Source organism: Camarhynchus parvulus, chromosome 13, assembly GCF_901933205.1.
Source record: "Camarhynchus parvulus chromosome 13, STF_HiC, whole genome shotgun sequence".
Lineage (NCBI taxonomy): Eukaryota > Metazoa > Chordata > Aves > Passeriformes > Thraupidae > Camarhynchus > Camarhynchus parvulus.
Genome location: NC_044583.1, coordinates 4,271,004 through 4,298,189, shown reverse-complemented (window position 1 = coordinate 4,298,189; position 27,186 = coordinate 4,271,004). Strand labels below are relative to the sequence as shown.

Below are 27,186 nucleotides of genomic sequence, written 5' to 3'. Positions count from 1 at the left end.
ACCACACACCCAGCCAGCCAAAAGTGTCTGTGGGGTGAAACACCACAGACCCAGCCAGCCAAAAGTGTCTGTGGGGTGAAACACCACACACCAGCCAGCCAAAAGTGTCTGTGGGGTGAAACACCACACACCCAGCCAGCCAAAAGTGTCTGTGGGGTGAAACACCACAGACCCAGCCAGCCAAAAGTGTCTGTGGGGTGAAACACCACACACCCAGCCAGCCAAAAGTGTCTCTGGGTGAAACACCACAATTGCCACTGTTTGGTTCAGCACCAAGGGCCAGACAAGCTCAGGCACATCCCATCCACCTATATTGGTAACATTCCAATATATTAGCTTTTATTCTCTTGATCTTGTCTAGCCTCTGTTTTAGGTGGCCACTCAGAGAGGAATAGAGGATTTGTCTTTACAAACAAGCTGTGGGTCTGCTGGTAGGTAAAACTAGCACTGGGAGATAAAAGAAACAATGGAAGGATTGAAAGATGAAGGATTCCACTGATTGATGAATGGAAAAAGAGATTTGCCTTTACAAATAAACTTTAGGTTTGCTGATAAATGAAATTAGACATGGTAAGATGAAAGAAGCAATGGGGAAGAAAAACCCCTAAATCCTGTAAGAATTAAAAATTAAAAGGGAGGGTTGTACATTAGAGGGAAATCTTTGGTATCAGGGCATTTTGGGAACTCTGTACCTCTCAAGTACCTCAGCCAATGGGGAAAAAGAAAAGGGAAATGTGGCCAGGCATTGGGATAAAAAGGAGGCTGTGTCCTCCAAAACTTTGAGAGATCCCAGGGGAATGCCCCCATGGCCTCTCCCTTTATTTGAATAAAGTCAGAGGGCTCCTCTGTCTCCTTTTTGGACATAAACCTCTGGTGTTTGTGGATTAATTTTCCTAACAACTCTGAGGCATCAGTTTCTGGTGACCCAGATGGGATGGTGGTCATAAGTTTTTCAGGTAATTGTAAGTTTGATCCATTTACATATCAGAGGTTAATTCTCCAATTACAGCTTCAGGTAATGAAGAAATCTACTCCAAGTTATCCCCACCAATTCACTGTTGTTTACATCTCTGGGGCCTGAGACAGTGAGGAGTCCTTGAGTTCCAGGCCTAGAGAGGAATTGTTTTATCTCAGTGAAATGGGAGAACAGCAGCTGACAGGCCATGGAGTTTTAGAGTTACAGATTAAAGCAGTGCAGGATCTGAAAAACAGAAAAGCTGAAATCCCAGGGCATCACTGCCCATCTGCTTTGGAGCAGTGGCTCTGAGGTCCAGCCACCGTGTGCCTGCTGTGAAAGGAGCCCAGCTGAGGGCTGGCAGGGATCCTGAGCTGGGTGTGAACAAGGCAGTGCAGACACTGAGAGCAGCCTGAAGTGCCCTTTGCCCTGGTTCTTCAGCTCTGCAAGGCACTGCAGCCTGGCTGAAACAGCTTCCACCCACACTGTGCCCTGCAGAGCTTCCCAGTGAAGCCTGTGAGCCATTTACACCCAAATCTGAGACCTCCCCATCCTACACCTGTGATTTGAGCCTACTCTGCAAACAAGGGAATCCCTTTCCAGAGGTACTACAGAACAGAGCACTGCTAACCCAGCCTGTGAGCTCCCTTCCACCTAATGCCCATTGTTTTGTTTTGCCTTCAGCAGCAAGTAGGAAACAGAAGGAAAATCAGTGCATATAATTTTAATTTTTTGGAAGTTAAAAATAATCATAATAAAAAATCCATGTGACCCGCAACAGCCTCCACTAACAGAAAGCAAATGTTGGAAGAAGCCAGAGTGTCTGTGCTTAGTGCTGCTCTGAAAGATTCCCCAAGCTCCTGGTATGGCTCCTGCAACACCCTTGCTTGCTGTGAAACCCCCCTGGTGCGTGGCTTTACCAGGGCAGCTCTCCTGATACTGGCACCTAGAACTTACATTAGTGACAGGTCTGTCAAGGCCCTTTCCTTTTTAATTTTAAACATTTTTTATAAGTATATATTTAGAACTAATTAATAGGATTTATTTCCCCAGCAGTGGAATGTGGAACACAGCCTGACTTCCTTCCATAGCTTGGCCAACTCCATTCTGCCTGGTACAATCTCATTTATTTAAATAATCACTGCGAGTTCCTTGCAGCAGTCTGTCCCAGTGGAGAGCTCAGAAGCATCTGCACCACAGAGGAGCAGTGCTTCCATCAGGCTCTGCAGATAATGTGTGCTTCCCCACCAGAGCAGCATTTACCAGGCAGCACCACTGTGAGCCTGATTGCTGGAGGGAAGCTTGGAGAACTCAGGGTTTATTCAGCGGGGCTCACCAATTCTCTAAAATGTTTTCATCTGCAGGGGGCAAATGAGTGCTATTTTGGGGAGAAAACACTGAAAACTTTTCAGGAAGAAAGCAGATTCTGCAGCTGGGAGAAGTTGGTGAGTGCTAAGGAAAGGTGCTGCAAAGGGCACAGCTACACCTGACCAGTGAATGGGAAGTGATGAAATAGGAGAGTGAGTGTGTGCATGGTGGCACTATTGATTTTTGGGGCTGTCATGAGAGCCTCAGTGTGCACGAGGCCCTGCCTACACTGCTCAGAATTACCCAAGTGCCATTTGTTCAGCTGTGTGAGGATGGAGGTTTTAACATCTTTTTAATGTGTGGCTTTGACACACAGCGTAGTGACAACCATAAAATCATTACAGGTCTGTGCTTTTATTACAACAGCATAAGCTCTGGATAATTGGGAGGGCACTCTGCAAACTCACTGCTGGGAAATGATTCCTGATACTTAGCCAAAAAACTTTATTAATCATCATCTTATGTCTCCTAGTCACCTTTGTTGGACCACCCCTCGTGTTTTCTCCTTTTCATCAGCACTTGCAGCCTTCAAACACGTGCACAGTTATCTCCTTGTCACACATCACTGTGCCCAAGGCAGCTGTGAGGACAGGGGACTCTGCAACCCTGAACATCAGAAGGCTGAACTCTGTCAATCACCATATTTGCATTTGTAATCTTAACAGGAAAAAAGGCCAAACCTCAGAACCCCCTTCAGAGCAGCAGAGGCCTTTAAACTACAAAAGGCTTCAGTCATGGGAAGAATAATGAGATCATATTTTGTTAGCAGAATTTTAATCCTGAAATCAAACAAGATCAGGGACTGTTCTGCGTGGAGAACACATGGGGCTCCATCTTGCTGTCTGCCTTGGCAGAGGGAGTGTGGAAGTGCTCAGTGTGAGGTTTTCCTCCCCGCAGACCCTTGTCTTCCTTGCATCTTGCACAGGAAATTTAGGGTAGTGGCATGGACTAGTGGAAAAAAAGAAAGCAAACAGGAGAACTCAAGTTAACCTGGCTGTGCTGTTGACAGGCAGTGGAATTACTTTGCTTGCCCGTGGTTGCCTTGGGCTGTGAAGTGCTGTCTAAGCTGGTGGTTGAGTTTTGGATCTTGTTTCTTCTACCTGGAGGACTGTTAGTGGAACGAGAGCCCCTCATCTGATCAAGAGAGAAGACTGGGCTGTTCCAGGTCCTGCTCTTGATGCCCCTGGTGTGAGACCAGACAGCCTGGGGCACTGCCTGAATTGCCAGGAGAGCTCTTTGGTACCTTGGAAGGGACCAGACCAACCTCCCACCCACCCCTGCTGCTCCACCCAGCTGTGTCAACTCAGAACATCTCTGACCAACACTGTGCTTTCCCAGAAAAAAACCCTCACATTCATCACTGCCTAGTGCTTACAGGCCTTAAAAATCAGGGGACCTGCAGCAAAAGTCTCCCAGTCAGCCCCATGTGATGACAGGCTGGAGTTAGCCTTGACTCCAGACGTGGCTTTGCAATCCATTTCTCAGCTCTAACAATTGGATAACACTGAGGATTTACATCCCACAGTCACGTTAGCCTCAGCAGTCACCAGTCTGCAGGATCCCTCAGGCCATCAAATGGACTGGAGCAGAGAGTGAAACATGGAGAGAAGGGTATGAATTTGAAATTCAGAGGATATCTGATACCTTGTAAATAACAAGTCTGATTCTGTGAAACTGTGGGCTGACATCATGTTATATATCAATGCCTGTTCAGAGAAGGCTGTCTGCTTTGCAACAGAAACGTGTGTTGAGAGGGAAGGGAAAAAACCCCAAACCAGCAAGGATGAAAGCAAGAAGAATGAAAACAGTTGCAGATACAAAGCAGAGACGATGATTTATAAGTGTTCATGCAATTTCTGCTTTGTCAAGACTGATCTTTTCAGGTACTCCTTCTTTGTCTCTTGTGTGTATTTCAAACACAGAAAAGGTTTAGCTGGAAGGAAGCCAGTATCCAGCCCCAGGCAATGATTAGTGAATCCATTTGGAGGAGCACACTTATCTTTGACAGACAGAGATTTCCAGGAGTCAGATATATTGGCAGCTGTCAGAATGAGAGGCTGAAAATTTACAGCCTGAATCATCCTGAGCTCGTCCAGGAGGCACAGAGACACTGCCACAAAATCTTCAGACTCACGTTTTCCTTGCAGCCAGTTGGGAGGGTTCATAAACACAATTTTATTATCCTTTGCTCAGTCTGCACGTGCAGGGCTTATCTCCATATAACTTAGGTGAGTGTGTTAGGTGGTGTGCTCTGAGTGAGCAGGGATGGCTGGGGCAGGCACACTCACACAGCACTGCCCCAAAATCACTGCTTTCCTGGCAAGAATATCCAGTTAACTTGTTAAAACCTCCTTTTAAGCAGGGACAGGACTTGAGGCACCCGTTCACAGGGGAATGACAGATCAGTGCTGGGTTAGAGGCTGATGGGGATGGGAGATCAGGGCTGGGTTAGAGGCTGATGGGGATGGGAGATCAGGGCTGGGAGAGGCTGGTGGGGATGGGAGATCAGGGCTGGGTTAGAGGATGATGGGGATGGGAGATCAGGGCTGTTACAGGCTGATGGGGATGTCAGATGAGTGCTGTTACAGGATGATGGGATGGGGGGCTCGGGGTGAGCCCTGCCGTACCTGAAGCCCTGCGGGCACACGCAGGTGTAGCCATTGACCGCGTCCACGCAGGCGGCTCCGTGCCGGCACTTGTGGCCCACGCAGTCATCATCATCCACTTCACAGTGCTTGCCGCTGTAGCCCGGCAGGCACTCGCATCTGAAAGGCACAACATCCCTGTTAAAGGCTCCTTTCACACCTGCAGCTCGCTCAGGCAGCCCAGAACCTGTTGGATTTGGGGTGGGGACAGGTTTGCAATTATTGCTGGCAGCATCAAGCACAGCTCTGGCACAGATCCCTCCTGGCTGGCTTTTGAGGCTCTGCAACCTGCTGAAATCCCACTGGAGCAAAGCACCACAATCCTACAGCTTCTCCTCAGCCGAGTCTGTGAGAGGGGTGTTCACCCTGCACACTCCCAGTTGTGCTAAAGGTGACAATCTCCTCCCTGGCCTTACAGAATAAGGGACAATGTTCTGCAAGGGCAGTGCCCCTGATGCCCCACAGTTTGATTGTGCCTGCACACTGCTGGGTGTCTGAGCTTGGCCCTGTACACAGGAAGGGTCCACCTTCCAAAACCATCTGTAAACAAGCTACAAACCTCAGCAAATTCAGAGAGAAAGACCAAGTTTTGAGACCACCACCTGCTTTCCATTCATTGGCAAAATTCATTTCCATTCAAAATGCTGCTGCAACAGTGGAAAGTGTCTTTGCAGTGTGTCCTTTGCCATGGTGACACTGCACCTTCTGCTGTGGGTGGGTGACACTGTGGGATGGAGCACAGTGGGATGTACCCAGACCTGCAGACATTGCCTGTTGGTTTTATTTTATCCAATTCTCAAGATTGCTGTAAAAAGGCTGCATCAGCATTTCTATTTATAAGTCCTGCAGAAGTTTATAACCTGACAATAGAAAATGCATCCCAAAGTCTCTGACTTGGATCAGATCTTTTGGGATTGCTGAGCAGCCTTTTTTTTGAATCTATCCTGTAGGCAATGTTTAGTCATGAACACTCTTTAGTCCATAAAACACATTTTAGCCCTCCCAGCTGGATGTTGCACATCTGGAAAACAAAAGGCATACACCACCACTTCAAGCAAATCAGGGGAAGAGCTGCAGAGAATCTCAGCACTAAGAGAGAGGTTTGTGCTAGAGCCTGTGGTTGGACCCAGCATGCTAGTCACTGAGAGCTGGAAGAGGAGGGACATTATAAAGCTGAGGATGTGGCATCAGGAGAGAGGCTACAGCTCCATCAATCTCTTCAGCTGGCCTCCTCCTCCTCCTCCTCCCTGCCAGCAGCCTGGTGGGGTAAATGCAGGAGGAACCTTGTGGGAAACCTCTTCAGAGGAACTGGACACACAGGAGTGATGAGGAAACACCACTTCCACTCCCAGGCAGCATCCTTGTGCTGGCTGCTGTCCCCAGTGACAGCAGGTGGCCCCTGGCTGCTCCCAGGGCTGAGCTGGGTGACACTGCAGGATCAACAGTGTCACCTGTGAGTGACAATGGCTGGGAGAGGCTGCAGGGCAACAGCAGCCACCCCACCCAGGGTCACTCACAGAGAATGTGAGCTCCAGCCTCTTGCAGAGCATGGCCTGACTGCCTGAAGGAGGAGATGGGGCACAGCCTGTTCTGTCCCTGGGCAGGGGTAGCGGCATGCAGAACCCGAATGTCCCTCCCTGCAGGACAGCCACCAGCCAGTCCATCTCCTACCTCTGCATGTGTGAATTGTGATTTTACACCTTGCTGCCTCAGGGAATACTGTGGTTAACATAATGGAGATGGTAAATCAGAGCAAAGAGCGAAAAACAAGAGGTGTTCCTGCCCCAAACCCTAAGAAATGGGCAGCATTTTCTGGCAGCATTGCAGACACACCTGCAAGGAAATAGTGTCAATCAAAAGACTTTGTGAGGGGAACTGGCAGCATTTAATCCTGTTGTTTTTTATTGATCCCTGCAGTCCTAATATAAAGTGATGTAATAATGAACAATGTGCAGGTCCTTATTCAGGGCTGCCATGCATCACTTTTATGATGTGTATTGGCTATCTCAGTAATGACAGAACCACCACTTTTCTCTGCGGGGCTGCATTAAATCAGCATTTTAAGCTGTCAGGTAATAATTCCAAGCTTTAGAATAATAAAGTATATTTATATCATGCTCCAACATCAATACAGTGAATGGAAAAACATGCTCCTTTCTTGAAGTTATTTTTTGGAAGTAATTTCATTGTGTTAAAGGCTATTTTTTTTTTTTTTTTTTTCTGGCATATAGAAAGCTCCTCTTCTTCTATACAGTAACAGCATACTAAAGATGGGGAGGCTGGAAGGGAGGAAAGCCACCTGCACATTTAACTCCAAAAGCAAAGAGCTCTGTGCAGCCACAGACACACTGAAATGGTCCAGTTTGCTTCCAAGCTTGGCTTTAGAAGCATGGAATTCCTTTGGGGTCAGTCTTCTCTGAGCTCTTGGAGTGTCACATCTAAGCTGAAGCTACCAAAAAATGCCTGCCTGAAGTCCAGGAGGTGAGAAATTCAGCCCCATGAGTTCTTCATCTCCTAGAAACCCAGGGTCTGTGCCATCAGGGAATGGGGCATGGTAACTCCATCCTTATCCCACAATCCTACACATGCCAGCAGGGGACTGAGGGTCAATCAGTAAAATCTGATGCAGTAAAGAAGGTGGCAAAGAAACCTTCACGTTCAGATCCTGGTAAGAGAGTAATTTACACAATTAGATATCTCATTTCCCAGTGACCATCTGACACCACTACAACTGAAATCTTGTTTTCTCCTACAGCCTTGTAGTGATGGCAACATTCCCAGTATCACAGAGAGCCTAAAACATGTCCAGTGGTATTTAAATTGCTGGCCTATCTGAGGGGATTTGCATCTGCATGCACTCAATGTCTGTTGTATTAAAGCCGTGAATCACAGCTTCTATGGCAGGGCCAGAATGGAATTTCCCTCCCCACCTCAATAAATAACTTGGCTTCCTATTTTTTTTCCTGTCTTTGTCATCTTTTCTTCCCTCTGCAGAGCTGCAGACTGACCACAGCTGAGGGCAGGACAGACAGACTGGCGTGTCCTGCTCACATGCCCAGGGCAGTCCTGCCATTGACACTCCCTGCCTCTGAAGCAGACAGACAGACAGACAGACAGGAGCCTCATCCTGCACCACCAGGAGCTCAGGGGACCAGCTCCAGCACAGGAGCACAGGCTGCTGTTTTCAGTGAGCCCCAGCAGCATCCCTCCATCACTGCACAACTGCTGAGGGCTCATTCCTGAGTGGCCTGGTGCCACCAAAGTATGTAAGAAATAGCAATGCTTGGACACCTCTACATTCAAGGCTCCTTCACCTCTCAAGTTTGGCTGCTAGATACCAAAATGGGACAGGAGGAGTAAAGAAATAATGGATTTTTCTGTAGTGTTCTGTGACCGTGTTCACAGGGGTCCCAGGATGAGGGAAGAGATGAGGATCTGACTCCATGTTTCAGAAGGCTTGATTTATTATTTTATGATATATATTACATTAAAACTATACTAAAAGAGTAGAAGAAAGGATTTCATCAGAAGGCTAGCTAAGGAATAGAAAAGGAATGATAAAAGCTTGTGGCTCGGACAGAGAGTCTGAGCCAACTGACTGTGATTGGCCATTGAATAGAAACAACCACATGAGACCAACCACAGATCCACCTGTTACATTCCACAGCAGCAGATAACCATTGTTTACATTTTGTTCCTGAGGCCTCTCAGCTTCTCAGGAGAAAAAATCCTAAGGAAAGGATTTTTCATAAAAGATGTCTGTGACAGTGTTCTATGAATAGTGGGAAGAATAACACAACAAAGAGTAGCAGAAAAATACTTAAAAGCAGTTATTTGGCTCCCCTCAAGGGTTAGTGGCCCTACTGTGAAGAACACTTTTCTAGCAAGCATGTGAGAAAAAGTATCTTGTTTACTGAAATTGTTTGGGTGGCAGGTATGACAGTGCTTCCAGCAATGGGAGAACTATTCAGGGCCACAGCTGCCTGCAGCCCTTCATGCTCCAAAAGAAGGCAATTTGAGTTACTAGCCTTCACCTCAAAACATGATGTAGCTACTGAATTACCCAAAGGTGCTGGATTAACCAAATGATGGATTAGCTGGGAATGAAACCTGGAAAGAACATCAGGGACTATTTATGCATTGGCACACACCTCCTTGTCTAGTGCCTACACATCAGTTCAGGAACCATCCTCATCATTTAACAGCTTCACCTTCTTCAAGATTTGGAAACATTTCTGTCTGGAGCCTTTTCATCGAAAAGAAAGGCTGGTGTTGTACTGCCTGTCTAACAGAGAGTCAGCTGAGATAGCCACCCTCTCTAAGATTTGGTTTCTTTCCTTCTAGCTCTCCTGAAATGTCCTGTGTGTCAGTTCACACTGTTCTGACATGCTGGTTGCTTCACAGGACACAATCTGACCCTGTCACCTTCCCTGTCCTGCGAGAGGACAGAGCCCCAGGGGGAATCACTGAGCACCCAGGGCTGCACTGTCAACCAGCCTCAGGAAAGGTGCGGACAGCAGCTCACTCACTCAGCTCACTCTGCACTGAACTCTCCTGGATTTGTCTCCAGAGATCTTTTCCTGACAAGGTTTTCACAGAGCTGGACTTTCCTGCTGACTGTCTCTATTTGATAATTGCTCTGCCAGTCCCTCTTCAGACGAGGCATGAACACTGTCACCTCTCCAAGTCCCCAGGCCCAAAGCTCCTGGTGCTTTGCTGCCATCCAGAACACAAGGCTTTCTCTCACCCTGTGACACAGCCAGTGTCATTCCCAGCAGGAAAATGCAAACACAGACATCACCAAACCCCAGATGAGCCAAGCAAGGCAAATGGAAAAGGCAGCTCCTGAGCTGGAGCCACCCAGCTCTGGATCTGTTCAGGCTCCTCTTACATTGCTTGAATTTATAAGTGCCCTAAGGATCACATAAGGAAACTGGCCTTGGTTTGTGATGTAGGATAAGGTGCTTTGCAGTGACTGTTCCATAGATTCTCCTATTGCCATGCTCTGTTCCAGAATAATTCCTCTGCTCTGAGGGTACATCCATTCTTTTCAGTAAACCACAGAAAGCTACAAATGTATGGATGCATTAAAGTTAAAATATGGCACAGACTGAAATGTATATAGTATTGCATTATTTGTGTTAATTTTGGTGATTTTTGCCCCCCACTTATTGCCAGTACAACCCCAGTCAAGCCAATGAATGAAAGTGCCCTCTGTGCAGAGACCAACACACACCCACACTCTTACCTGGTGCCTTTGTCCAGGGGAACACATTTGGACTCATGCTGGCAGGGATTTAGATCAGGAACACAGTGGTTAATCACCTCATCACACAGTTCACCTGAGGCAAAGGAAAAGCAAAAAAAGCTGTGACACAGCTTGAACAATGCTGAACACCCCTGATGTCCAGGGACGGCCAATCTCCCCAAGTGGAGACAGCTCAGTAGTTCAGCAGGAAGTGACAAAATTACTTCTTGAGGGCGCGTGAGACTTCATTAAATCAGCTCCTTTGACCTGCAGTGACCACACTGTTTCTATCACAGGGATTTGAAAGCCTGGTATAGAAGCACTGATGTATGAACTCCACTTGGAGACAGACAAGGGATCAAATGGGCAGCTCCTGACCCAGAACCTCTTATTTCAAAGCAAAAAAGTGACACAAAAGTGAAGTTGCTCATTAGACCCTAATATTTTCACACGGGCACATATTTCAGCCATGGTTAATACACTGCCAAAGAAGCTGATTGGACATCATTCTGGGAAAGAACAACAACCCACAAACCCTCCCCCCAAAACCTCTGTGACTCTCCATAATAGGAACCAGCTTTAGGACTGCATGCAATTATAAAACATTCACTATTTATAAGAGAAGTACTAGTTCTGTTGTGCTCACAGGAGATGATGTCTTTTCAGAAAAAAATCTACCTCATGTAAGCCCAGCTCAGCTGTTTCTAGGTCTGGTGTATAACATGCCATGAACCTCCCTGGATTTGTATAAGTTTTAATAATTAATAGCCGTAGAACATTCAAGCCGTGATAGTTTATTTAAATACAATCCTTCTCTGAGTTCTAAATTATTAGGTCACACTTCAGTACCCCAGGATTTGAGATCCAGCCAAAGACCACAGAGCTCTTTGCCTTCCCTAGAATCACACAGAAACCTATCCCACACCTCCCAAAGCCTTGCAGGGAAAGCAAAGGTCAGGTAATCTCAACATGGACCCCCCCCAAAATCTACAGCCCCAAAGCCCTGTGCAGCTCCACCAGAGGAGCACATCTGCAGGGCTTCAAGGGTACACATATTTTCTGTGCCTGTACATGGTACACATCATCACATAAGGAACAGGCCATGGGAATGGTGGGGAAAAAGGATAATGTGGGAGGCACTGTTGCCTGGCATTGTTCTGGAAGGTTTTCATGGAGCTGCAGCTCCACCTGTCCTGGGAGAAATGCCATTTTCAAAAATCCTTACATTTCTCTACACTCTAGTGGTTACAGAGGAACACTTGAAAACACCAGAAAGCAAACCAGAAAGATCAAAATTCAGATGGAAAATGCAAATCAGAACCATTCATCTTTTATCAGTTCTGTGATCTGGCTGAGAGCACGGTTTTGAGGATTATTCTGGTGCTGATAGGTGTGGTTTGTTAACTCCCCCAGGTGCTACTGCTCTGTCAGGTTATTCCTCCCACTTGTGGGAGCACTAGTGTCCACACATCTTGTGTCCAGTACAAGATACACAGCTCTTGATCCGACTCTTCCTCTTAGAATGGAAGTATAATATGTGTTTGCCAAAACTACTCAATTGTTTTTCTGTGTTTCAAACATGAATGCGTCCTAAATCTGCTTTTGAGAGCTGTCTAGTGTAAATGAGAGCAGGAATCCAACCCATGGAGGGGGCACTGCCAGCACAAGCCCCATCCTCGTGGGCCATACAAACCCTGCTGGCTTGGTGCTGGGCTGGCACTGCCAGGGGAGTGTGCCACGGCATCCTGCAGTTTGTTGTGCACAGAAGTTACAGGACAGGCAATTCCACCTGGAGCCAAGGGATCCCAGGGAGCCACCACTGCTAAAGGCTACCAGGTCTGTTCTGGACAAACCCTGTGCAAATATAATGAGTGTATCCAGCTGAGGAAAGGGGATGTGCCAAGGAAACTGAACACTGGAGATCCATGGGAACCAGGGAACAGATCTGGCCTTGGGGTTGGCCACTGCACTTTGCTGCTCCTCAAAAGCAATGACAGATGTTCAGTTCTCATAGCTGTGAACACTGGGGACAGCTGTTGACACCTTCTGAGGTGGCAGAACTGGGACAGTGTTGTCTTATATAGCAAGAGTTCTATTATCATTCTAGTTTGCTGTCTTATATATCAAGAGTTCTATTATCATTATAGTGCAAGGATTCCATATCTTCAGAGTTTTGTACCTTCTCCATGTTTCTCGTAGGCAGTTCCTCTAAGCACTGACTCCCCCTGGTCCTTGCAGCAGCCATCTGACTCCAGTTCCTACCAATCCACTCTTTTATAACACTGTTCTTATTGGCTACAGGTGTGGCCTGTTAGCATCAGGCCTGCTCCTAATATTTAGTAAGTTGGTTGGTAAGCTTGGTTCAGCTGCAACTCTTTAGGGGATAAGATTACATTCTATACTACCTTCATTTACCCACACTGTATCCCCCTACAGGACAGGTCTGTTTACTGCCATCCCCAAACCCACAGGACACCAACCCTCCCAAAAACTGACAAAGGCACTCCCTCAGACCTGAACATCAGCAGGTCAGACCTTGCTACAAAGCTTGGAGAGCTGCCAGTTTGTCATGTTGATATTCCCCATGTCCCTCATGTGCTATGGATCTCATGTGAAAATAAACATCAAAAAAAAATTAACTGGCTGGTGACATGAAAAGAGCTCAAATGAGCTAAAGCTGGAAATAATTTTGGAAGAGCCTCTAATAACTGAAGAGATTGTGGATAGATGCCTTCAACTGTCCTTGCACTATAAATGGTCAGTACATACTTTTGAAGTTTCTATTTTTTCTTTTGTTTTGTTTTGAAGCAAAGGAAACAGGCTTTAAAAAAAATATGAACAATATCAAAACTCTCAAAGGAAACCATAATTCTTCTTAAAGTATTCTTCTGAACAGTCTTGACAAGTGCTTAGAGATCCAGTAAAAATCTCCCCAAATGTCAAATATTATGACTCACTGTGTCATTCTGAAGACACCACTATCAAAATGTAGGAGAATTCTAGGCTAGGTACCAAACACAGCATCCAAAAAAAAAGATATTTTTCATGCAAAACTTGGAACATTTAAGGATCCTTCCTGTTATTTTTCCCATCTATCACTCATTAGGGAGCTCACTTGGGAACGCCTTGCAACTAAAGCAGCCTCATCTCAGGAAGAAAATACCTCTTGGTCATTATTTCAGGCTCCACCAATGCTCAGTAGATGCTGCAGAAAGCATGCCAGGGAAATAAAACACTTTTTGAAAAGCAAAGCCCAAGGCACCAGCTACACAATGTCTTTCTCATATTTTATTCACTCAGAAAATTATCTGGGCCAAAAAATCTGCCCTCAGACCTGAGAGCTCAATATTCATTGGTCGCTTTAATGTCAGTATCAGAGGAAAAATGTGATCCTCTTTTTTTTTTTTGGAGTGACACAGGGGCTGCTTCTCTGTGCAGCAATTAAATGTCTAGTCCAAATTTCTCACTGGATAGTTATGTGAACCTAAAAACAGACTGGACATTCATCTTGGGCCAACTCCTAGCAGCACTGCTTCTCTTTGTGGAGGATATTTGATCATGCTAAAACAAGAGAGAACTTCAGTGTAATGCTTTCTCAAGTGTAGAAAACCATCCAATCTCCCCATTTTCCTCTCTCCTACATGTTCTCAAATCACAGCTCCACTTTGGGTTTCTGAAGTGCTTCTATAAAACAGAGAGGAAAACCACAGCTACATTTATTTTATAGTCAGTTAAACAACTCTTTTAATCCCAAATAATGCTTTTGTTCCATCAAGGCACACTTATTCTCTTTAATCAAAGCTGAAGAGAATAGGTAACATGCAAGCAGACAGAGAGCAGTCTGATATACCACAAAATATTGCAGTTTTCATATTAGAACCAAGTTATAGTGACAGGTGGAACTTTAACAGGTGGATCTCCCTTTGCTGCTAACTCATACAAAAAAAAAAAGGCAAAAAGGAAAAAAAATAGAGAGAGAAAAAAATTCCTGAACAATAGCCAAGGAATTCTGCTCCTTCAAAACCACCTCCTTTGTCACCTTCACTGACACTGTCTTAAAGAAACACAACTTTTTTTTTTTTTTTTCTCCTCTTGCAACATCTTTCTGGCCTTATTTTTCAACAGAATCATGAATTTCATGGGGCTTTCCACAGGGCTCATTGCTTATGAAGAGCTGCCAAGAAACACGCTCAGGCTTCTCTGAGCCTTCCCCACGTCTCAGAGCGAAGCCAAAACAACAATAGGGCAATAAAGATGACTTTTACACACAGTTTAATAATCATCTATCTTTTTTCCGTTCTATGCTGTCATGAGAGCTATTTATTTCATGCCCCATTAGACTTCTAAAACCAGGATCCAAGCTCCACCATTCCTCCCTAATCAGTAAAGGAGAGGCTGGATGCAGTAAAAGTATTTTACTTATTTATCTTGAAGTGAAACTGCAGTTCTGAAAAGACAATGTACAGCACCAATTTGCAACCAATGAGTTCAACGATTTTTCTTTTGCTCCATGTGTCAGTTGGGCGATACTTTGTTGTAATTTACTGACAAAACAACACAGAAAATATCCCCATCCTTAATGCAAGAGAAGCTTTAGTAGGGCCTGCAGGACTGGCAGTAAATATGCTGCTGAGAATTTCACAATATTACTTCAGAAAAGGAACGTGCTTGTGGTGAGGGAAGGATGGAGAAAGCCTGGCCTGCATCCACAGCATGGAAACTCTTCCAGGCTGCACAGGGTGAGTGCATAAATAGTGTGGTGCAACATTCTGAACTCTGCCAGGTGAGTCTGAATGGAACTCGTCTCCTTGCTGCTAATAAAAAACACTGTGCTGTTCTTCTCATAGGAGATTACTCATTTTATATCTAATAAATTGCATTGGAAGAAATGTTTGCTGTTGTTTTGCTTTCCCCTTCTCTCTGTTCAGTCATTACAAAGAAGTCAGTGCCAATTGGAAGTTTCAGAACACTGAACCTAAAAATGGTTGGGTGGAACTGACAGGGTGTTCCTCCAAGGAAGTAATTCAGTAAGGAATGTTGTTGATGTTTGATGAAAATGATTTGAGGCTCATCTAAGAAAATAATAAAAAATTGTTTTTACTTCCAGACTATTTCAACTCGCAATGAACAAATGAGAAACCCTATGAAAATCCTTCAGCGGCAAATGCTATTATGTTAGATACAAAAACATAAAAGAAATCACCTGAAATGCACTGCAGCAGAGTAAATTCTGCATGTTCACTGAAGTTTGCTCGTTTGACAAACACTGCCCACAATACTTAGCAGGCAAAGAGTTATTTATGCTTTTTATGCTGTCTTAATTGTTAAAAACTCCCAAGTTTTCACTTACCAGGTTTTGACCTGCTAAGTGGGAACCTTCAAGTTTTATTCCACGCTGGGGTTCCCACAGTGACTTGTTTTTCAGATTCAAGGAGAAATTCTCCCTAACCTTAAGGTTCAACAAAGGGAGCATGGGTAAAACCAGATCTGGGCAGGGAAATAATGATCCTTTCACTCTTTCAGAATCTCGAAGAAGGAATGTGTTCTATGCACTGCTGAAGTATGAAAAACCATATTCAACATGCCAAATGCCACACAATGCAGTGTGTGAAACATTTACTGAACCAGACAATTTCCAGTGCCCCTTCAAGGTGGTGACCTGCGTAAAGCACTGCTCCTCAGAACCCCAGTGTCTGGGAAAGACCTTCATTTGGCTGGACACCCTAGGTTTTTGAGCTGTATTTATTCATATGGATGGAATCATTTGAGGATCAGTTCAGCTAGCCACACAATCTAGTGCAGCAGGTGACACCTGAGATGGCACACATTATCTGAGACGTTCCTCCTGGGCTGGCAGAGAGGACACCCTGTGGATTCCTGCTGGTCTGAGCAGGGAATGGGGGCTGGAGCCTGTTCAAAATGCTTTGTCTCCAGCACTCCTTGCTCCAGAACTCCCATGGGATACTGTAGGAGTGGGCCCAGTCCTTCATGGGCTCCCCCAAGGTGGCTCCTTCCCAAGAACTGCTCCAGCCTGGTCCTCTGCACAGCACACAGTTCTTCAGGAGCTGCCTGATTTCCTTGTTTCCCACTGTGTTTCCTGACAGACTGGATTTAATGGCTCTCAGATCCCATTTGAAGATGAATTCACCCTGCTCATCCTACAGGACAGCAGTAGCTGACATTCCACTTTCTTGCAGACATGCTGTGTCCTGCTGAACAAGGAGGAATTCTCTGGCATATCTTATTGCACAAACATGACATTTTACATTTGGGAGAGGGGAGTTTGACCAGAGGAGATGCTGGAGCACTCCAGCACAGCAGGACACCCACACTGAGACTGAAGACAGGCTGCAGCCCTGCCAGCTGCTGTGCTATTTCCTCCCAGAGGGTCAGATAAGAGTCCAATCTGATAGCAATGACATGTGGTTCTCTCTTCATAAAACAGGGCTGGAAATGGGCTTAGGCTCTTGAACAAAGCCCAAACCTTCCAGGTCTTCCAGCATTTCTCATTCCCAGTTACACAACTGGGAAATGTGGGTGCCTTTTTGTGTTTCGTGCAGAAAGTGAGTACACTCCACATCTGCCAAAAACTGAGAAACTTCCATGTACGGCAGAACTCCTTCAAACAAAAAGGAAGAAAACACACTAAACTCTGACCACAATTTTCTCTGTCTTGAGGAAATTATGGCTGAAGTTCCACAATTTAAAAGGAGTTGATAGCTAAGTACTTGTTTAAGCCTTCAGCATTTATTAAGCAGTCCAGATCCCTGTGGAACCACAAGCTGAACCACGCCACCTCAATACTCCTTGGTCCCGCAGCAAAAATCTGGGGGGAGAAAGCAGCTTCAGTGCCATGACCCCCCTCAGCCTGCCCAGGGGTGGCTCGGGGACAGAGCCACACGGGCGTCACCGCAGCCAGCCGTGGAGGGCTGCAGGACACAGGGACAGCCACAAACTCCACTCAGCTGCAGCTGTCTGGCTGCATTGGTGCAGCTCTCTGGAGCGGTCTGGCTGCATTGGTGCCATTCTCCCTGTCTGCCTGCACTGGTGCAGCTCTCCCTGCAGCTGTCTGGCTGCACTGGTGCAGCTCTCCCTGCAGCTCTCTGGCTGCATTGGTGCTGGGCTTTGGCCAGACAGAGCCACCACAGTGGGACACCCCAGGAAAAGATTCCCTAATCACTAACAGGGACCTGGGCTCTGAAAGAGCTGCAGAACTCTCAGATACCACAGGACACCACAGGGTCCCTCCCCTAAGGTAAAACAGATCTTAGCCTTCTCTTCCAAACACATCAAACCAGAAATAGTTCCTCGCTTTATTTTATTACTATTTATTTTATTACTATTTATTTTGAGAGTGATTTTTTTTTTCAGTGATACAAACTGCTTGCAGCTTTTTCCCAGGGAAGCAAACTATTTTAAAACACTTGCTCCTGCCCTCTCTCTGCCATGGGTTACTGGGTATTTTAGTAAAGACCTATTTTCAGTAGTGGAAGCCACTATTTATTTTTTTTTTAGGTTTCAGAACAAAGAAGTGAGGGCATTGTTGAGGCTTTTTAGGATCTTTGGCAAATAGGAATGTATTTCCTGGTTTGTTTTTTTTTTTTTTTTGTTTCTAAGTGCTACATATTTCTGCTTCTGCTAAAACAGACAGGAGGAGGAAAAGTCACAGCAAACAACAAAACCAAATAAACCAGCAGGCAAAGCACCAAAGCATTGAAAGCACCCAGGGCATGTTTGGTGCAGCCCATTTGTTCCTCTGTGCCTGTTTGGACCCCTCTTCACGTGGAGGATAGAGGGCAGTGAGGCTGAGGACAGGATCTCTTTGGAGGGATGAGAATCTGTGTTTGGGTCTAGGACTGTGAGCAAAGCAGTGATGGGAATGGAAGGGGAAAACTCTGGATTTTGCCCTACATTCCTACACCACAAAGCTGAAGGGAAAACACAATGCTTGTATCCATGGCTGGGGACAGGCCATGCTACAGCCAAAAAGGCAGAGATTAGGGAAATACAAAAAGGGCAAGAACCAGGGTGACTGATCTAATGCACGTCCTTCTCTTTTGATGTCCCTGTGGATGTTTCTTTTTGAAGGGAAGGAGATCCTACAAAACTGTAAGGAGGAGCTGTAAACCACCAAAAGTCCCAGCAGGTTGTAAACCAGCCCCAGACTCCTCAGAGCTGGTTGGATTTGGGTACATGATTGTCCTGGAGGAATTAAATGTTTATAATTCAGCTTCAGGATTAAAATAACCAGTGGGGCAGAGGAAAAAATAAGACATCAGCTGACAATTAAAGCCATCAGGATCTGCTACACAGCATGAGGATTGGTTTGGTTATTTAAATACAGGCAACGAATATTTAAAATATTGATTTTAAGAATGGCGGGGAAACCTGGTGATGGTGGGTACAGGTTTGAAGCTTTTTTATGGCATTCAGCTGTTTCCCTCCTCTCAGTCTTTTTTAACTTGCATTTACTACTTCATGGAATCCATTTGTAATTCCACATTGTTTTAAAGTTAATAGATGGAAAAGAACTAGGAAGGAGGTTACTGTGTGAGCGTGGGCTGCTTTTTGGTGTGGTTTTTTTTCTTTTTTTAAATGAAAGTGAAATGGGGCTGGAGTGTGGGAAATTCCTTCCTCAGCAGTCACTTAACAAATTGGCCATTTTTCATCTACTCTGAGTCTGGGGAAAGACTGTCAAAGAATTTTAAAAGAAAACACTGCAAAATCTTATTAATTGAAGAAAGATTTTTGGCCTTCATTTTTCCAACCAATGAAAGCAAAATTCATGCATCATAATTTGGGATATTGTTCCCTAAAAAGGCTATAACAAGTAAAACCAGGCTACAGCAAGATAGAGCAGGAACACACTAAGGTATGGAAAAAACCAAAGCCTGGATACTGTGACTCTGTCAATAGTCAAAATTTTCAACACATTCATTTTTAATTTGTATTTCATTTAGGAACATAAGATTTACTATCATGATTTAACCATTACCCTACTAAGCCAAGGGGGACCCTAACTATTTCTTACAGAACAACACACAGACACACTCTTGGATCTTCTTCCCTGCATTCAGACTGTTTTTTTTTCTATTACAGCATACATTTGTTCTATAAATGCAGAGTTTACTGAAATATCACCGCACTGTTACCAGCATTGTGGCATCCAAGAGCACAGGGGTGATGAGGGATTCAGGCTCCCTGCTTGGCAGGGGAGGAAAGCAGGAATCTGAATAACTGAGCTGGGCACCTCTAAGCTCAGGTTACTGCAAACACCCCAGGCTGTCAGTGCAGAAACAGCTCCAGTGCCAGACAGACCACTCCTGACTGAACGTGGGGGTTAACCACAGCTGAGAAATCCCATTTGTGCATGGAACCCACAACTCTTGCATAATCACACTGATAAAAATGGATGGTCTGGATTTGTTCAGCCACAAAACCCAGCCAGTCAACCTTTCAGAGAAATTTCTGTTTTCCATACAAGCCCTGGTGAGGAAAAAAAAGCAAAAAAAAAAAAAAAAAAGAGCTTACTCTGTCTGTCTACTACTTGTTAACAACAGAACTAAGGATAATATTTGGGTACAGCATAAAGAGATATCACATACATTTCCTGTCCTGCTAGATACAGCCTGGCTGTGGATGTTTGTGCCCATTGAGAGCCCATTATCCCCCAGATTACTTCACAGGAAAACTCCTTCCCTGGACTGTACAGCCCTGCCTTTCTTTGCTCAAAGAAAGAGATCAAATCCATGCACTTGGTACAGCTGGAGCACACAGAGTTTGGTAACACAACATTTAGCACCAGAGAGAGGCAGGTACCTCAAAACACAATTCTGAGCACAGGAATGAGCACTCCTGGCCCCTGGAGTGAACTGCTTTGTTTCTGAACTCTTGGCCTTCATACTCTGTGCAATACTGAACTCATCTGCACCTACCCTTTTTTGGTTGTGTTTAATAGATACTGCCATAGCAGAGTCAGATATGCCTTCAAAAAGGAATATTCCTGCCATAGCAGAGTCAGATATGCCTTCAAAAAGGAATATTCCTGCCATAGTAGCATCAGATATGCCTTCAGAAATAGGATGAACCTTCAAAAACGTTCATCTAAAGAGAATATACCTAGAGGTGCCCTTGGTGTCACAGGAGACTTCAGTCCAACTCTTTGGCCAGCAGCTCCCTCTCTTTCAGGTCAGACACACAAACCATTCCAAGGTGAGCTGTCATGGCTTCCTGTCACAGACATTTCTTTTATGAAAAATCCTCTCTTAGGATTTTCCTGCTGAAGCTGAGAAGTTCAGCAACCAGACATAAACAATAGGTTATCTGCTTCTGTGGAATGCAGCAGGTCAGTTCTGGATTGGCCCAGATTGAGTGTTTGGAGGTAATGGCCAATCCGGAACTGAGCTCTCTCGGACACAGTCCGAGAGAGCAAGGTTTGTTGATCATTCTTTACTTTCTATTCTTAGGTAGCTAGCAGCTTCTGGAAACTCTCCTTTTCTTTTTCTTTTTAGTATAGTTATAATAGATGTATATATCATAACATAATAAATCAAGCCTTCTGATCATGGAGCCCATCTCGTCTCTTCCTTCACCCCGAAAACCTTGTGTCCAACCGACGACAGCTTCCCTCTGTGCTTCCATGGCATTTCCTTCACTTTTGTTCAGTCAGCCGAGCAACTTCACGAGATTCCCCATTTCTTGTTTGGATTCAACTCATAAGGACCCTCAGAACCATTGCTCAGGTTTGCTTGGCTTGTGTGTACTTTTGTTTGGCTGATGGCTTCAACTCTCCCAGCCATTTTATGCTGCTCCCTGTCCTGCTCTGGGGCCAGGGGCAGCTCTGAGGGACATTTCAGCCCAGGCAGCTGCACTGCAGTCAGTCCTGACGGTGACTGACCAGGTCTGATGAAATATCCCTCTCCAAAATGGAGGTAAAGCAGGTTAAGGCAATTCTGGAATCACAGTTCACCAAACTCTTCCTATTTTAAGCAAAAGCAACACCCCTATTTTTGCAACCTTTTTCACCTATGATTCATATAGTATTTTCTGGAAGTATTTCCTTATTTTCTTCAAAGTTTTTTTTGGTTTCTTTTTTTTTTTCTCAATTGTAATCAAGCTTATTGCCTGCACTATGATAGCAAATTTTCTGTGGCTGTATATTACTCACATGGCAACAGTGAGCTCTGGTATTTGACAAACTCCTGCTAATCAGCAAAGGCACAGCACAGACAAAAAACAACAACAGAGCAAAAAATCAACAAAACAAAACCCACTGGAAGTTGAGTAAAAATATTTCTAAAGCATCACATGAGTTCCCTAGCCATTATCCAGATGGCCATTTGAGAAGAAATCCCAATCTAGTTCTTTCCTACCTTTATTGTCTGGGAAAAAAAAAAGATTCTGCAATAATCTTGTGGAAAGGAAAGTGCATTTGCATATATGCTGGATTCAGTTCCTTACTGGATATGTCTTTTCTTGGCTGGTCAAATCCATTTCCTGTTGTAAATGTAAAGACTCTGCCTCCTTGCACTGAGTTCTGCTAGAAACCACCCAAGAGTAGCTGACATAAATAGTGCACAAGTAAGCACAATGGGCTCAACATCCTACAAGCAAAACTCTTTACTCTGCTAAGCTGAATTTTTTTTTAGGTTTTGGCAGAAATATCATTTTAGAGACCCAATAAATGTACATTTGAGTCATAAGGCTTTTCTCAGCTGAAGATTTACCATGGGCCTCCTTTGTATCAGCCACAAAAGTATTTTAAGAGTCTGGAAATTCTAGAAGCTTTCCTCCTGCCTTACTCAGCCACTCAAGCTTGATCCTCATTAAATCCCCTGACATGTAATATATTCCAGCATACACGAAGCCCTTCATTGCTTCTCCATGCTCAGGAGGCAATAACCCCGTTTCAAAGGCTAGAGCAGGAACTCTTGCAGGTGTTTCCTCACCCTCCATGCTGAGCCAGGAGGGCTGGGCTGTGTCAATGAGTCCATGGAATGCTCCAGAAGGCCTTGAGCAAAACCATTTTTAGATTCCACTCAGGAGAGTCTCTGTTCTTGGTCTTAGGCTGGAAATGGGTGGGTGTATTCTATTCCTATCTGCAGGGCAGTTATCTCCTGTTCATTGGGCAGTTTTCTTTATCTCTCCCACAACCCATCCTCTCTCCAGGAGATCTCTTCTGTTAATGGGCCATTAATTATTAATTATCTTCTGTCCATGGCCAGTGAGTGTCCCTGCAGGGCTGATCCAATTCCAGCATCCCATGGGGAGATGCTGCGCCCAGGGGAGGAGCCAAGCATTCCTACCTGGATCCAATCTGAGCCTGGAGCAGCACAGCAGCCTTTGCCCACTGCATTGCCAGAGGAGCAGCTTTCTGCTGCCCTGCATTGCCAGAGGGAGCCCAGGCCCATCTGCAGCAGCCCTGGAGCTGCAGAGGAAAACTCCCCCCTTGTGCAGGATCCCTGCTCCAGCAGCAGCACAGCTGGCACTGCAGGAGGGCTGAGCCCCCATGGGATGGGGCTGTGCCACCCCTGACACACAGGGGGCAGGGCATGGTCTAACTCTGGCAGTGGTGTGGTTTGTATTACTGCATTATTTTATTTTATTTTTATTTTCTTCCCTAATAAATAACTTATTCCTGCTCCCATATCTTTGCCTGAGAGCCCCTTAATTTCAAAATTATACCAATTCAGAGGGAGGGGGTTTGCATTTTCCATTTCAGGGGAGGCTCCTGCCTTCCTTGGCAGACACCTGGCTTTTCAAACCCAGACACTCTCACAGAAGGTTTAGGAGGGAATTTATCTGCAATGCAGCACAGCACTGGAGACCCTCATCCCATTTCTGACTCCATCCCCAAGCCCTGTGACCACAGACCCAGCAGCTGCCCCTGCTCCGTGACCTGGCTCACACTGAGGACAACACCTGAGCCTGCAGCCTCTTACAGAGCCTTTGCTCACCCACCTGTGAAATGGAGGTCAGGAATTCAGCAGCACATTGTTAGACTCACTGTATTTCACACATGCAGAGCCCTGAGACCTCAGGTGAAAGCCAAGCCCCCTAAGCCAAGGTTTTCCAAGGTTCAGGACAGGTGTATATCAAGCTCAGTACTGAAAATATGCACACTGAAGTAGACACTTCTCTGATCCCTTAAATACTGATTTTTAATGTATTTTACAATGAGGCATTAGTATTTTGACTCAGAAAAGTGGCCATGTTTGTTTGTGAGCACATATATTGCAATATTAGTAAAATTAACATTTTCCCAGGAAGAGATTCAGATTGTTTAGAAGGGGACTAGATTTTCAATTAATTATATGCTCATGCACTAAATAAGCATTATTTAGTTTGGACCCTTCCCTTCAGGCACTGCTCATGGATTCCTGTTCTGTGTCGTGGCCCTTTCTTACCTGTGTAATTAGGAGGGCAGAGACACACATAGTTGTTGATCCCATCCACACACGTAGAGTTATTCTCACAGTCATTATCTTCACAGTCATCTGGGTTTATTTCACACCTCTCCCCCTCATACCCAAGAGGACAAGAGCAGCTTTGGAGAAAGAAAAACAAAAAAAAGTTAGCATGGATCTAAAGGGACAGGAGGTCTAAGGTATAAAACTGAAATTAAAACATATAAAAGTCAGTTGGAGCAAAATTCACTGCTGCTGTGAGGCATAGAGCAATTTAACCCCAGGGGTTTGGTGAAAGATGCAGTCTGATGGCTCCTGGGGTCATGTAATTATTTACAGGAGACAAAACTCATCCTGAGGAGCCTCTGCCATGCTCCCTTTGCTGCTTTATTGGGAAGTTGGCCCTTAGCTGAAGTAAGCAACTCCAGGGCAGGAGAGCAAACATTCATCACAGAATTCAAATCCTTGGCCTCCCTGCTGATGTTTTTGTGAGAATGTGGACATCTGCCTGCTGAGGACTGCACAGTCCCAGGACAGCTTGGCAGCTCTCAGATCCCTCGGTCTCCTCAAAGAACAGCAGCCTGAGTTGAGTTTACAGACGTGAGCATTTTCTTCTCATTATTGCTTTGTCACTTGTCCAAACAAGAAATGTTTGGGGATGATTGCTTTTACAAGTGCTGCAGGATTTCAGCTCCCTCAATATCTATTTGGAGAAGAGCTGATGATACCCAGATAATTCAACTAAAACACAGAGCATGGCACAGCCAGTAATGGCTCTGTGAGGATGTGGACACTAGTGAAGAATAATTGCACTAGACATTTTATCTCACAGGAGTGTGATGTATGGTCCCTAGGGGGAAGATGGAAAACTAAATGGCTGGAGAATGACTTGATTTTTTTTTTCAATCTCCATTTCCTCTCTACATCTAGAAGCTACAGTTACAAACAGAACCTTTATATTTTAAACTATCTGTAAGTGATGAAGAGGTGGAGGGCAGGGTTTCCTAAAAGAGAGTCTAAAAACAGGAGTTAAGTGCTCCAGTAATATCAGGGGCTTCTGAGAAGCCATAAGTGATATTTGAAATGTCAGTTTTGAAGTGCCAGCATTGCTGTTCAGTAGTCACAGAAAAGGCTGTTTGCAGTCCCAGTCCAAACTACACATTCCCTCTGCTGTTCATTTCCTTTCTTATGCAGGCTCTGGTGGCAGAAAAGAAACTGAGCAAATAAAAAGCACTACTGATTGACGAGGATGAAAACCAGAAAGCACCACAGCAGTCACACTAATTGCCATGCACTGCTTTTGGAAACCAGGAGGATTTCCAAGGCAGACATAGCTGCAGGGTGCTGTTCCCAGCTCTGACAGACAAAGAGGACCTGAGGTGGTTATCCTGCTTTATGCAGGAGATGGGGAAAGCCCTGGGGAGAAAGGAGCTCTTCAGAATCCATGAAGAACTGCAGGATTTCCCCTTCCCTTCCTGCAGTGTGCCACAGCCTGAGCAGAGTGCAGAGAGTCCCAAGGGAGGGATGGCACAAAGCTCTGCATCCACCTCAGGAGTCCCAGGCTGGATCATGAGGGCTGGGTTAGATTCCTCATGATGTGCAATCTCAGAAAGGAGTCATAAAGAGCACAAAAAATGGGAAGGGAATGTCTCTTGAGCCACCACAAAAGGAAGATCTCCCAGATGGGCCCAGAAGAGGGACACTGGTCCCATTCAGTCATCTTCATTCTGCAGGGACCATCCACAGGTCATGAGGGTTAGAAAACCTTCACCATGAAAAACCAAAACGAAACTGCTCCAATAAATCCAATTTAGGGCACAATAAATCAATAAGGAATATTTTCTTTTCCTGTCTCAAGCTCATTATTGCTAATAAAACATGTCCCCTTGCTGACCCAGAGCCAGAGGATCACAGGAGGCAGAAAGAAGAGCTGGCACACCATCTTCTGTGGCAATGCAAGTGTCAGGGAGGGGGTTAAAGATATCTAATTAAATACAGTGATACATTCATCATGTCTTGATTTTTGATTACAAAACCCCATTTTCAGGGGTTTATAACTCACTCATACAAATATGCTCCAGGCTGCAGCTTGGAAGACAAGGTCTCAGTTTGGGAACAGAAATTTTTGTCTCCATTTAAAGAAAAGCAACAAGAGTGGCTTTGTGCTGGTGGTTTTTTATGTGAACATAACACCATTTTCCTTCCACAAAAGGACTGGGACAGCTTGGGTGTATGCAATTAAAAATGACATTATTAAACACTATCACAGTAATGGTTTGCAGTGGAGATACCATTAGTAACAATTCATTTGGGATTGCTAACATAAATTGCTCAGTATTAGGACACATTCCATACTCAGTGAAATGTCAGAATAATTGATGGCATTTGGCTACTGGTCCTTATGTAGTATAGGGAGTCTTTACATTATTGCTTACGTACAATTCTTTATTTTGATTTGCATTCAAATGTCCCAGATATGAGGCCTGAAATGAAAAGATAAAACATACAACTTGGGGCCTGGATAGAACCACATGTTGAAAGAATTGCAGTTTGGGACTGTTTGTATGTACTATCCCAGAAAAAGCTTAGAAGAAAAATGAAGTCTGCTGAGTGACTGGAAGGTCATCAAACTTGGGTTCCAGCTGACCGAGGGAGAAAATGAATTCCAGAGACAACGATGAAAACTTTGCAGTGACTCAGTAGTGAAGCAGTGTGAGACAGCATTTCGTGTGGATGTTGGAAACAATGGAGCCATGCAGGAAACAACTGTGTTTTAATAAAAGTCCAAATTCCCTATTCCTCCTGTTCAGGGATTGGTGTTGTGTTTTCCTATAAAGAATTACATAACATCCCATTATCCTCGTGAAGTTTCAAGGGAACACAAATGCCAACATTTTGGGGTAAACTTTTGGACCCAAAGCATTTTTTAAGGTTTTTCAAGCTGGCAATTTTTAAAGTTTACTGTACTAGATTTTTAAAATAAACTCTAATGAAAAAAAAAATTAGCATCTGTTTGTTTAAAATAGATATCCATACATTGTGTCAAGTTTCAAAAATGCTTTTAAATAGATATAGCAAATTCTTTCAGGAATATTACATGGTAAAGATGCCTTTTATGTCTAGATCCCAATGGAGTAGCCTGAAAGTCTGGAAGTGCAATGTTTTTCCTTGAACTAGGCAGAATTAACACTAGGCAGTTAATCAGTTCCAGGATTTTACATTTATGAGGGCACTTACAGTTTGTGGAAAATGCTAAAAAAAGCGGTCTGGGAACCAGAGGGGGTTTTGTATGGAGAAAAGTTAAAATAACCCAGAGCCTTTGTGTCCCAGCACCGCAGGTTAGCAGGGATCAGCTGCTGCCTGTGACAGCTCTGCTCCTGCCAAAGCCTCCCCTCTACATGTGCTGAACCACCAGGACATGTCTCACTGGCCACCTCTCCCATCAGTCTTAATAAGTGACTTTTTGGGCAACCTTTTGTCACATTAGGCACAGATTAGATTAGAATCAGCAATTCAAAGGGAGGAAGAATGTCACCATCGTATTTTCTGAAAAATCCCCTTGCC

General features: G+C 44.8%; 1 protein-coding gene across 3 annotated transcripts in view; it reads right to left on the bottom strand.

Annotated features, from left to right (window-relative positions):
- SLIT3 (slit guidance ligand 3) overlaps nt 1-27,186 on the bottom strand; it is a 482,483-nt gene that overhangs the window by 28,293 nt on the left and 427,004 nt on the right. For all 3 annotated transcript variants that reach the window (XM_030957781.1, XM_030957783.1, XM_030957784.1), the window contains 3 exons: nt 23,623-23,762; nt 10,217-10,310; nt 4,951-5,088 (listed from right to left, as the gene is read on the bottom strand). In XM_030957781.1, the coding sequence (XP_030813641.1) occupies nt 4,951-5,088; nt 10,217-10,310; nt 23,623-23,762 (372 nt within the window). The remainder of the gene's footprint in view (nt 1-4,950; nt 5,089-10,216; nt 10,311-23,622; nt 23,763-27,186) is intronic.